Source organism: Thermobia domestica, chromosome 11 (assembly GCF_964235325.1).
Source record: "Thermobia domestica chromosome 11, izTheDome1.hap1.1, whole genome shotgun sequence".
Classification (NCBI taxonomy): Eukaryota; Metazoa; Arthropoda; class Insecta; order Zygentoma; family Lepismatidae; genus Thermobia; species Thermobia domestica.
Genome location: NC_137464.1, coordinates 84,252,841 through 84,266,566, shown reverse-complemented (window position 1 = coordinate 84,266,566; position 13,726 = coordinate 84,252,841). Strand labels below are relative to the sequence as shown.

Here is a 13,726-nt window from a genome sequence, read left to right as displayed (position 1 = left end):
CTGTGAAATTTATCTCAAACATACATTTCCTGATTATACACATAGTATCAGTATTAAAAATACCCTGGAAAATAATTATCAAATTATATTATTACAAGAAGACAGTTATAGATATGCAACAATAATTTTAGACATGAGTGTACATAATGAATAAATATTTTTTTATACGAATACACAATGAAAAATTACATAGCATTGCTTCCTAAAAACTCTTGGCAAAAATAATGGTGAAGCTTATACATGTAAAACAAGTTACTGCGAGCAATATTCAAATTCAAAATTTCTCTACTAGCATTTATTGGATAGAGAATACAAGACAGGGTTAAGTAGCCGAAGTAGAGGGTAAAGGAAACTATAGTTGAGCAGCAGTCTTATGACATTAGCTTGGTGAACACTAGACTTGTGTGTCATGGGTTCGAATTCCACTCTGAGTATGGGTGTTCTTTGTTATTTCTTTCCATCATTCATTTCGTTATTATTATTAATTTCTCATAATCTCACTTAACCTGAAGGATACTCACAGACTTAAATTTCAGAAAAAAAAAAACTTCTATAAATGAGTTAGATGGCTTCATAAGTGAATAATAATACTGTTTACTTGTAAAGCATTTCGTTTTGAAATAATAACAGTAATAAATAACTTACTTGCTTAAATCGACGGTGGGAATGTAATCTTGAAGGGCATTAGCCGCATCCCTGAAGTCATCTATTGCAGCTTGGAAGCGATCTGTAAGAGTAAAAGTATAGTATGGTGTTCCACATAAACCAGTACACAATAATAAATTGCTCCTCGTTGCAAGATAATGACAATCCATATTTTTATGAAAATATAGTTATCAGTGTTTGACAGGATTGGCTGAAAGTGTTGAACATGTAGATTTGTCAATTTGGATAATAATGCCATCTGTGATTTCTCAAAGGCACTACAGAACACCATCTACACATTTTGGGAACAAGACAGTGGAATCCAAAAGGTAAGTTGATTGACATTAGAGAGAAATGTCTACTTCACAATTAGTTATTTTTTGTATTATTACATACAGTAGCTTAACAGCCAAGGACTTTCACGAGTTTTATTTCTCCGTCCAGAGATGGAGTTAGCACCGCAGTCGGTCTTGCCTCCGCTCGCAAAAACGTGTGTGAAAATGTTTGTTGTTTAATTCGATGTTGCCATCTCAATAATGAAAAAGTGTTAAATACAGTCAAATCAGTTGACAAATAATGAACATAAAGAACATAATTGTTTTATATATACACAATTCTTCTGTATATTTATACGTGTATGTTTGTGTGTATTGGTAAAATAAGTCATAGTTTTCGTCTAATAATAAGAAAACAGTCTATAGCATGTCATGAAATCTCAAACACCCTCCAATCGCCCCTTTTTGTTCCAAGCCTCGTTTAGAAAGGAAAACGCCTGTGGGGGCGTTAAGCCATTGTTAAGAACCAGTGACCGAAATAATGAAGATAATTTCAAGATTCTCATCATTATTCGGACCCCCTTGAAGTCTCAGAAAAAGGAAAAAAAGTACTGAAAGTTTTTGATAAATGGGAATTTCTTGTTTTATCTTCATTCTTGTATATTTTCAGAATACGAAATACCAGTAAATTAAATACATTTAAGTAGAGAAAAGGAAGAAATGAAATGATTACTTGTTCTGTATTGCTTGGTATATAATGTGTTTCTATGGAGTATCTGATACGTTTTATTATTATTATTATTATTATTATTATTATTATTATTATTATTATTATTTCTCTGTGCACGAAAACGCGTACCAATGAGTGCAATGTCGCGCTAATACACTTACGTTATTTTTATTTTTGTAAGTAACCATTTAACTTCTTCCTTCTGTTCCCAATATTTATATATTTTCAACCCATCAAGTCTTTTCTTCTGTTACGAAATAAAATACTAATGTATTTAAAAACAGATTTTGTTCGATTTAGAGATGGAAATTGTACAGTAATTTGGCTGTCCGCAGATGTACATCAAAACCCGATTACCGTACGAAAAAGTGCGATAATTTTAAATCTTGAGCTCTTATTCCTCAATATAGTCCTTAAAACTATTACTGTTTGTAATAAAACAGTAATACTACTTTTTAAAGAAGGAAAACGTTCCGTTTAGCTGATTTTGAGGAAAAAAGAAAACACTACTCAGCCGAGTAAGGAAGTTTGAAATGTCGGGGGAAACCTATTTTATTACGCTTCCCTAACAGATAGATAAAGGGAGTAAGGCATATGTTTACATCTCCCGTGACTGCAATATTACATAGAATTATTTATTCTTTTATTCATGTTTATTTATACATTATGTTTGGAGGGTTCATTTCACATATACGGTACAAAGAAAATTTATATAGTAACTACTTTATGTACAAAAAGATTCTACCGAAGGCGGACCGTAGTCAGTCAGCGCCGACAAAAGAAATAACTAATATACTTACTTTTTTGTTTGTAATATTGCCTCCTTTTTGTTTTATTGAGGTCTGCCAAATGAATCTTATGTACCTTTGACGCCCCTCAAACTCTATCAGAATTGAGGGAGGGGCACCTCTCTTGGTCCTTCATCTTGTTACGCCACTTACCCTGCTGGACAAAATATTTTCTATTTATGTCACTGAATACTTGTCAGAATCATTTTATTGAATAGTTTATTTCCCAATAGTATATGCCACACATAGGCGTAAATTGCGCCCCCACAAGCCTTGCGGCCCAGGGGGCACATAACCAAGGGCTATGGGGACTCTGACAAGTAAACCTTACGTTTGGGTGAATCGAGTTGCTGACTCAGACACATATGAGAAAGTAGTACTAAATGTGATTAGTATTTCAGTGAAGTTATAGGTGCGAAGCTCCAGGGGTTTAGGAGATGCAGCTACCAGAACATCACATGGAAGTACAGAATAGTCTTCATACGGTTGGAGGTAAAGACCTTATAAGACCTCTTGTAACGACAAATGGTGAATAACAAATATATGGGTACATATTAGGACTAGGGGGAAGTCGTATAGTAAGGGTATACCTGACGGCGGCCATCTTGAAATCCACCATTTTGAATTAAGGTTAAGTTTTTAAAATAGGAATAGGGTCATGTGATACATGATTTAAGGCGCAAATTTAATCAGAAGAACAATGGTGACGTTAATTTTGATTTACGCGCAATTGCTAAAAAGTTACAGGGAAAATAAATATTGTTGCAGCATATGTATTAGTCCTTTCCCCCACCTTGTAAATTTTTTGTTAATGATAATAATTAAATAATAAGCAGGTGGATAAATATTAGGTCTATGGTAAGCGTTGCCTTGACGGCGGCCATGTTCAAATCCGCCATTTTGAATCAGACAAAACTTTTAAACAAAACGCATAACACTGACACCTTATTAATAGCAAATTTTACCATAAATCCAACGTTATAACCATTTTTGCTTTATCATTAACCAGAGTAAAATTAAATGGGAAAAGAGTAATGCAATAGATGACTTCGGGCTAGAAGTTAATCAGAAATACAATAGTGGCGTTACAATGTTAGTTGTTTGATGAGCAAAAATGGTTATACCGTTGGATTTATGATAAAATTTGCTATTAATAAGGTGTCAATGTTACGCGTTTTGTTTAAAAGTTTTGTCTGATTCAAAATGGCGGATTTGAACATGGCCGCCGTCAAGGCAACGCTTACCATAGACCTAATATTTATCCACCTGCTTATTATTTAATTATTATCATTAACAAAAAATTTACAAGGTGGGGGAAAGGACTAATACATATGCTGCAACAATATTTATTTTCCCTGTAACCTTTTAGCAATTGCGCGTAAATCAAAATTAACGTCACCATTGTTCTTCTGATTAAATTTGCGCCTTAAATCATGTATCACATGACCCTATTCCTATTTTAAAAACTTAACATTAATTCAAAATGGCGGATTTCAAGATGGCCGCCGTCAGGTATACCCTTACTATATGACTTCTCCCTAGTCCTAATATGTACCCATATATTTGTTATTCACCTTTTGTCGTTACAAGAGGTCTTACAGAGCTTTTACCTCCAACTGTATGAAGACTATTCTGTACTTTCATGTGATGTTCTGGTAGCTGTATCTCCTAAACCCCTGGAGCTTCGCACCTACAACTTCACTGAAGTACTGACCACATTTAGTACTACTTTCTCATATGTGTCTGAGTCAGCAACTCGATTCACCCAAACGTAAGGTTTACTTGTGAGGCTTCAAGTTACGCTACTGTTGCCACATATGTTATAACGTTTAAAATATGGTGGTATGTTTTTAGCTGAATCTAATATAATATCTTATAAATCAGAAAACAATCTTAACAAATCATGAAACTGTTATTCAAAAGAGTACAGTAATGTTAAATATGCCTATATAAAATTTTGTTTATATTATTTATTACGAGAAACCGAATTCAGATATAGTCTTCACCAGGGACGTACGCAGGAATTTATGTCGGGAGGGGTCGAAAGTTTTTGGGCGGGTTCAAATACAATTTGAGGCTAAATTATATTAAACTTTGCAAATTTGCCCCTAAAATTAGACAAAATTTACAAAAATGTCGGGATATTGGGGGGTCCGGACCCACTCCCTGAGTACGTCCCTTGTCTTCACAATCCTGATGTGATGTGATGTGAAATTGGTCATCTCAAAATTTTATCTTGTAGAACACGTTATGCTCTCCTGGTCTGTAGTTTGAATACATGTATCAAGTTCGGATACATGAGAACTTATTTGATTTGATGGGAATTTAATCACTATATATTAAGCACTTATCCAGGTTTTCTTTTCGCGGAGGGGTGACAAGGGGAAGTCTCGTAAGCACGTAATTCTAATGTTTTAAAATATCAATTTGTTTTCAAAATAATAATAATAATAATAATAATAATAATAATATAATGCAACAGTTCTATTCTTGCTTAAACTTTTCCTTACTTTTCATTATAAGAACCAGTTTGTTTGAATGAACTGTATTGTGGCACAAAGAAAGTCAAACAAATATTTCCGAGAGATATGTAACTAAGGAAAATGTCTGCGATAGCATATAACAAGAATAACAAGAAAACACTGAGTGTATACTTCTATTACATTTAAAGTTGTAAACAGAACAGAAACGAAATTTTAATCCTATTTAAAAGTGTTCTTTTTTATTCCACCAAGGGGCAATGGTATCACGGTATGTTCTTGGACTTAAAAGAAGACGACAACACATTGACCAAAATTTTGACAGACTCGAAGTAATTTGAAACAAAAGAATCTCAAAACCGTAAAAGTATGTTTATTAAAAACGTGCTTCAGTTTCGGAGGGGTATGAGCCCCCAGGTCCCACCTGGATACGTGTCTGTTATATATGCTTGCTGTGGTGGAAGCTTCACGTTGATCTGTCAATAGTTTGAATGGTTGTTGCCATAATTCATCGATCGATACAGAGAAAAATACATAGCCTTTCATATCACCCCTAAAGATAAAGTATCTGTATTTGCTAATATATGTATTTGCCTCAGAGACATACGCAGGAATTTATTGTGGAAGGGGTTCAAATCATTTCGGAAGGTCCGAAAACAATTTAAGGTTAAATTATATTAAAATGTGTAAAATTACCCCTAAAGTTAGACTAAATTTAGAAAAAAGTTGGAATTTCGGGGGGGGGGGTTCCGGGCCCCCAGTATCCAACCTCTTCGTACGTCCCTGGGTAAATGTATGAAGAAATGTTAGAAAATTTAATTGAAAATTCCAGGGGTACCCTGTAGAGATAGTCAATTCTGAAATAGCCCTCGATCAAGCCATGAAAAGTATTTTTTGGAGAAGGTGTACTTGTTAGAAAATGTTTTTCTGCCTTATTTTATCACACATGTAATTTCGTTTACGTTATGTTGTTCCTCCATGCATCAATATCCAAACTCCCCCAGCAAAAATACAGAACCCGAGACAAAATTCTGGGAAAATCCCTGATTGGGGCCGGTGCAGGGCCATACACCGTCGTCTAGTTACTCTGGTTTTATATATATCATTTGTTATTATTTATCAAATTTAATAAAATTTTGAAACGACAATATAACAAAAAAAGCCATAGAAACCTCTTCTGTCGCCTTGAAATACAAAAGCATCAAATACGAATTGAAAGGATGGGATTTCAAGGAAAAAGAATGGCCCAAAAACTTGTCTTGAGAACCAAGTAATTAGAAGAACATGTTTGGTAGCAGCAGTCTAAATCTATAGCACAAACCGTGGCGGGGGAGTTCTTTCAATGGTGGTATACCCATCCTTCTGTTCAACGCGCGATCAGTAACCCTCCCCGTGTAGAAGCTGTCACTCACTCCAAAAAACTCGTCCTATAGAGCGGAGATGTTCATTCTTCCCTGACGTACTTCGCGCTCACTGACCCTACTGGTCGATCTCCCCTTCACACTTCTATCCTCTCTACATGAAGATATACACAAAATACAAATGACAGGAAATGCAATCGGCAACTGTCGCTCAGCATTCACCGGGCTTGTGACCGCCAAGAATGTGTAACACAGTGATTCTCAAACAATTTACCTCTAGACCCGCTTTGGGCTCCTCCGTGGCTAAGCGGTTAGCGTACGCGCCTTTGGCGCGGGAGACCCGGGTTCGATTCCCGGCGGGAGCTCATGTGGTTCGGATTCCACGTTAATCAGTAGGTCCACGTCTCATATAGCCTCGCTGCTGAACGGGACGTAAAACTCAAAATCAATCAATCAATCTAGACCCGCTTTAGAAGTCAGTAAAAGTTACGACGTCTCCTCTTTGTATAATACTAATGTCACAAAGTCATTTACGAATGAATATTTTTAAACTTACAAACTCCTTGATATTTTACCGATTTTGGGAGTTGTTACCAAACAGTTTGAGAAACACTGGTACAATGTCTTCTTGGCTGCTTTCCCAGTTACCTGGGGCTAGTCAGACTAGCGATTTCTTTATTTATACTAAAATACAAATTATGGTATGATTGTTTGGTTATTCAGCGCAAGAATACAGTTACTACATTATAAACTACATTTAAAAACTTGGAACTTGGAAATAATGTTAAGTGGTTATTTGAGAGTAACATAAGTACATAAGAGTATATGTGAATAAAAAATATGTAACAGAATATTTGAGTAAAAATAAAGTGTTGCAATGATAATTTCATTTTATAAATGATTTATACTATTTATATCATTCTTAGTTCTCTATTTTAAGTCTTTATATCATATAATAATACCCTAAGTTACTTTATTCAATATTAACAAGTACATCAACATGAACAAATTCAAATACATACACAGCTTAACTATAATACAAAAACAACAAATAAACGCACATGGTTATATTTCCTAACCATGATCCAGTAAATCATGGCATTTTCGAGCATTTCGAATAACACGATACAAGCAGTATTATAAAACATTACAAGAGTAATTAACGAACTGCAGATATACAATAATAGTAACAATAATTATATACACATGCTAAACACGATTTTTTAGAACACAAATTCGTTGCAGTAAGTATGTACATTATTACACCTATTTCATCTTTGCTCGATCATTGTCTTTTTTCTTGGCGATCTTGCTTTGAGCACTTAGGATATATTCCGGGTCTCTGCAAGGCATCCCACGTTGTACCATAGAATCTACTATCTCAGGAAGAATACACTCTTTAAAAAAACGTATAAGTTTCGGTAGCATAACATTTTCCCATAATTCTTCATCTCTTCTTACCTCCACAATGTGTAAAGGTGACTTATCATCAATATATACAACTAAAAAACATTTGTCTAATTTTGTAATATTCAACTGGCCCTGAATTTGGTAGTAGTAGTCGCTGTTAGTATTTAGTCCTATAGTTCCGTCTGGAAGGGCTCTAAGAAAAAAATGTCCCTTTCTTTTTCTTTATCTCTTCAGTGACATCCTTATTTCTGAGTGAAGGAACACACTTTACTTCCACTAACGCATCATCTTCTACTACATATCCTGAAATATGATTAGGAGGGAATTAATTGATAGACTAGAATGAAAAGATTTTTTAAAAAAAGTAATATAATAATCTGTCTGTCCCTTTTCCATAAACAAAAAGGAAGTGGTTTGGTTTCGTTCAGATTCAGTTAATGCCTCTAATTATAGCACACTTAACAAACAGCACTTATTAGAGTTAAAGAATTATTATATTATATCAACAAAGAAGTAGAAAAATATTTCTTACCATCTGGACTAGTAGCTAAGAAACTATACTTAGAATCAATATATAATCCTCGTTTCTCTACTGTCACATTCTTCTTCTCCGCAAACTTTTGTAGAGCAACATCTTCATGATTTCTTCCGTATTCTATTGATGGTGTCGATAGATTTCTCTTGTGTAAAATGTCTTTCACCAACACATGGCACGAAGTGTGATCTTTACGTTTCACAACTTTACCGAACGTGGATGACGTTAGACGGTTGCGGCGATGTTCTTCATAAATCGAATTCCCATGCTGTCCGCGGGAGGATACTTCAATAAAGTACTTTCATCTGAACTGACCTAATATGAAAAATAATGTAAAGCATTCTTGAAACAGGACAGGGTGAACTGAAATTTGTAAGCGATATTGTAAGCACAAATACCTACTTTTCCTACAAATATTAAAAGGAATATTTATTAAACATATCCTTCAAAATTATCTTTGTCGAGGTATATGTTTGCGAAATATGTAAAAACGAAGTTTCGAGACAACCTGGAATAGTAGAGTTGAAACATATTTTATAATTACATGAATCCACAAAACTGATAGGCTCCCAGAAATTCTCGTAATTTTCTCTACTTACTCAATGTGTATCCATCCACACATAAATTATAAGAATTTTAAAAGAATTTCGCTTGAGTTCAATTAGTGGAGCATGACATATCAATTCTGCGATTCACGATTGTCTCTGAAAGAAGAAACAAGTGAGTATCGTTCCACAGTGTGAAACTACGGTAGACTTCCAAACTATACAAATTACATAGTAAAACTGGAAATAGTAGAGACCGGAAGTAGTTGATTTCTACCACTTTTGGTTTAAATAGAAGATTGTCGAAAGAGATTGTACCTATTCTTGGAACGATGAATCGATTCTCAGAAACCTCTTGTCGATACCTCTTACCGTTTTTGAGTTATGACAAATACTGTTGAAACCGGAATTGGCCGATTTGTATAGCTTCCGGTTTAACTTGAAGATTGGTGAAGGAGATAGGACATATTCTTAGGATGCTGAATCGATTTCTGAAAACTGCTTGTCGATAACTCTTACAGTTTTATGTCAATGAAAATCAATATTGAAACCGGAAGTAGTAGTGAATTTCTACCACTTCCGGTTTTAGTGGAAATACAGAAGTCGAAGTGTTTTGTTTCCTTCACACCTTGAATCGATTTCTGAGAACCGTTTGACGCTAGATATTATCGTTTCTGGGTTATGACTATTACTGTTGAAACAGGAAGTGGTAAAAATCGACCACTTTCGGTTTAAGTAGGAGGTTTTTGAAGGAGATGGAATCTGTTCCTGGGATGCTGAATCGATTCCCGAAAACCACTTGTCGATAGATTTTACCGCTTAAATTGTATGAAAATAGCTCTTACCGTTTTTGCTGTGATACCTGTTGACAGACAGACAGATAGACAGACGGACGGACACAGCCGTTCTAAAGGACTTCAATTTCTTATGCATAGCATAGTTTGGAAATCTAAAATTAATCCAGAAGTTTCAGAGGCATCATTGTGATACAATGATAGCTACGTGATATATATAGAGACGTGCAGATGGACGGGGGTCTTACCCAACCCATCCCAGAAAATTCTGAGCAAATGAAAAAAAATACTCCTATAGAAAAATAAATAGCAAATTCCACATTTTAGAAGTTGGAAAAGTCGGATCTCACTGAGGAATGAATTTTTTCTTCTATCATACCACTTTTGTGATGCAATAATCATTAAAGCTGGTAATTGCGCGTCAATTTTTTTTTTTTTTTTTTTTTTTTTGCGAATCACGTTTTCGGACGTTCAAAATTCTCAGCAATTACATTTTTTTTTTAGTTTCTACCAGGAACGTAGCCAGAGCTCTGATTTGGGTGGGTGGGGGGGGCATATATACTAAACTAGTAGTATAAATAGCAAACTAGTATTTATATACTAGTTTAAATATTTGGAAGGCAAGTCAAGATTTGGACCCCGTGCTCCCCATAGCTACATCCTTGGTTTCTACACAACTTTTTTCCGCTGTAGAATTAAATAGTAGCCAGTACCCAAGTGAATTAAATAGCTGCATAAATTGCTTGCTATAGTACAACATGTAAATAAATTCTAGAGAAAAAAAAACATTCAAGTCATAGCCTACGATGCGGGAGCTTGCGAATATGATTCCCGACTGGCGTTTTTACCATGCCTTGAAAGAAAGAAAGCGAAACAGATACCCTACTATGGCACCTGAAATGCCCGCGGCTGAGTCAACCTTTACAAGTTAGAAACATTTTGGCGGAACAAGACAGGAAAACCAATCCGGCAGGAGGGGGAGTAGAAATGACATGCCAATTCCAATGTGAATACCCTCTGTGCAGCACAAATGAAAAAAAAAAAGTCTTATCAGATCCCCTCGTTTGCTTGCTTGCTTCTCAATTCTTGGAATTCTAACCCGAAGCTAGTCAGTCACGTGATGTGCAAAGCAGAGAAATTCTTCGTTCATCTCTTCCCCGCCGTACCGTTTACGAGATAGGATGTACTCATAACTGATAGATGACACTTATTATTATTATTATTATTATTATTATTATTATTATTATTATTATTATTATTATTATTATTATTATTATTATTATTATTATTATTCAAACTAATAAAATAAGGGGCGGGACAACTTCACACTTACCCATCCGATTTTCAGATTTTTCACCTCAAATCGTTAGTTTAGGTTAGTTGCTAAAATTATTATTTTCGAAAGAGTTCTTTTATACTAGAAATAATTTAGAGAGAGGAGGGATAGTGTGAAGTTGTCCACCCATGAACAATATCCATATAGTTATACTGCATTATATAACTAGTTGCTCATCAGTTTACGCAGTTCTGAAGCTGCCTATCTCAGTTTTGCAAAAGTAAATATTTTATTTGACAAATATGTTTGAGGACCAAGTGGCATGTAATTATAATCGTACTTCTTCTCTTTAATCAACATCATATTCGTATACATCGCTCTTTGTCATGATATGTATCATCATCATAATTAATTCCACATAATCTCTAGTCCATTAACAATAAATTATTATTATATTGTGCTAAAGATCGAACAAAATGACATGCACAAATTTTATACGTACCATGGAATATTTCAGAACGAAAATGATTCTCACATGTGAATATTATTATATTATTTAATCGTCAACATTATTTATATCTTGGTTACTGTCCGATCCTAATTGACAAATATTATACCTACGTAAACCAAGATTTCGAAGATAGACCCCCCCTGGTATGGCTTACGGTTCACGGGTATCCTTGCGAGCCACTGTTCTTAGCACTCTAATTTATTGAAATAACTTACAGTACAATGGTACCCTTATTTGGTTCGCAGTGAGAGAGTATTAAATGTAGTACAATATTCCGTCCCAGTCTAAATAGTGAGTCAATATATTACAGATTGTATATAGAAACTGGTAGGTACTGAGAACAGATGCTAAACAACGAAAACAAAACATAATTAAAGCCAGAGACAAAAATAATGTAAATATACATTAAATAATAAGTAAAACGAATATAAAGAGTTATCTACTAACATACTCCAGTAACACGAAGCTTATATATATCATATATATATATACAAAATCTTACCTTTCATCTTCAGCGGTTCCTTGTTCTTGAAAACATGGAAAAGAATCAACAGAAACAATTATTTCAGTTTTGCGACGTTTAGCTGCGGCTCGAGCAGATTTTGAGCGCTTATTTCGTTTTCTGGTTTTTGATAAAGGTCGTTTACGAGCCATTATGTATTTGCAGTATATCAGCTCACGCCTGATTGGTAACACCTTCAACTCGTTAGCTACACTGCGAAATAGGTGATAGTAGGACCTTGTAGTTGTAGAACATCCCGTCGAAAATGCGAGTGGCGCTAGCGTACAGATGTTCCTTTTAAAATGTTAACACTTTGCGCATTTATTCTCGAAATACATAAAGTACGTTGGTAGTACATGATGAAGTATAATATTGAGAGGAAGAAGACATTTCAGTGTTTAGAACGATATATAAATGTTGAAGATCGCTGGCCTCTTTCGACAAATATAAGTGATCAAAAAACGGATTTGCGCTGTGGTGTGCAGTTTAGTTGCATTTTTTCATTCCAATATCTAGTTCTTAAGATAATTGAAAACAAATCAAGCTTCAAGAAAAATTTAATACCATTTCATTCTAATCAATAATAATCAGGGAATAACATATTCAAGTTTTGGAACGAAATTTTTATTAATTATTGCACTAAATTGGAACAAATTTTAATTAATTATTAATTAATTATATAAGCGCATATTGATTATATCAACATAAAATTAATCATTACTACTTTTAAATATATTGCTATAATGTTATATACTCAGATCATTTCGATAAATTGCGTTTTTTAGTAATTCTGAGTAGAGTGCCAACGCCCTTAATGATATGATTCCAATCCTAATCCACACCTTCCGAATCAAGATTTAATTCCGGTTCCAAAGTCTTAATATATGATTTAAAAATAGCATTTTCAATTTGCGATGAAATCTTTAGGAACAATTTAATCTCATTAATAATGAATTTCAATAAAGACAAATGTTTGGATAGTCCTGTCACCGCCTGATTTGGATACTTATCGTCTCTTACATGTTTTTTCTTAATTCTATTTGTCATTCCAATATTCTTTTGCTTACACTGACAAATTACCATATACCTGCTTGAGAAACTTCAATTATTCATATCGTAACTTTTGTATTCCGTAAAGTCACTTTCTAATTCCATCGGTTATTTTAGAGCAACCTTACAGCCATATTTATTGACAGCGTTTTGGAGTCTATAAGTTAGTGCAGGCCACAAAGGAAGTGAAATCAATTTGGTTGCGCGATGCACTACGTAATGCAGTATACTACACCATATCTGCTGTCAGTGAATTGCTGGATATAACTACATTCATAATTAACACAATTAAGTCTTCATGAATGTATTTCCATGTAGTACAAAATAAAATAAGGGAACGCCGTAATGTAGTAATTAGCGGCAAATATTGAATCATGTTTCGGCTATCAAATTTCGGGGTATTTCTGTATTAGATACATTAGATTGGAAAACATATATTTAAAAATTAACTAGTAAGCTATCTCAAACCTGTTACATGTTAAAGCTTTTAAGAAATAGTGAGAGTCAGCATATTCTGTTTATATCTTAGGCACTTTGGATTTTTTCACTGGAAATTGAAGTATGGTATTATTTTCTGAGGATTTATTTCACTACAAAAGTCCATATTCGTTTATAAAAGAGAGGTTTCAAGTTTATGGAGGAAAATAAACTTTGAACTTCTTCTATACCTATATTTAAATACTTTGAAATTTTATCTGTACCCTGTGTATATATGTATAAACTTACAAAATTTGTAAGAAAAGATATACAGATACATACAAAGAACTTCTGGTAGAATTCAGATATTTATTTGTATAAAAGACAAGCATCGGATCTTCATGCAC

At 34.2% G+C, this 13,726-nt stretch overlaps 1 protein-coding gene across 1 annotated transcript in view; it reads right to left on the bottom strand.

Annotated features, from left to right (window-relative positions):
• Window positions 1-13,726, bottom strand: part of LOC145663614 (putative N-acetylated-alpha-linked acidic dipeptidase) — a 111,811-nt gene that overhangs the window by 3,981 nt on the left and 94,104 nt on the right. Inside the window, exon 14 of the mRNA XM_081729723.1 lies at window positions 646-727. Coding sequence (XP_081585849.1) covers window positions 646-727 — 82 coding nt within the window. The remainder of the gene's footprint in view (window positions 1-645; window positions 728-13,726) is intronic.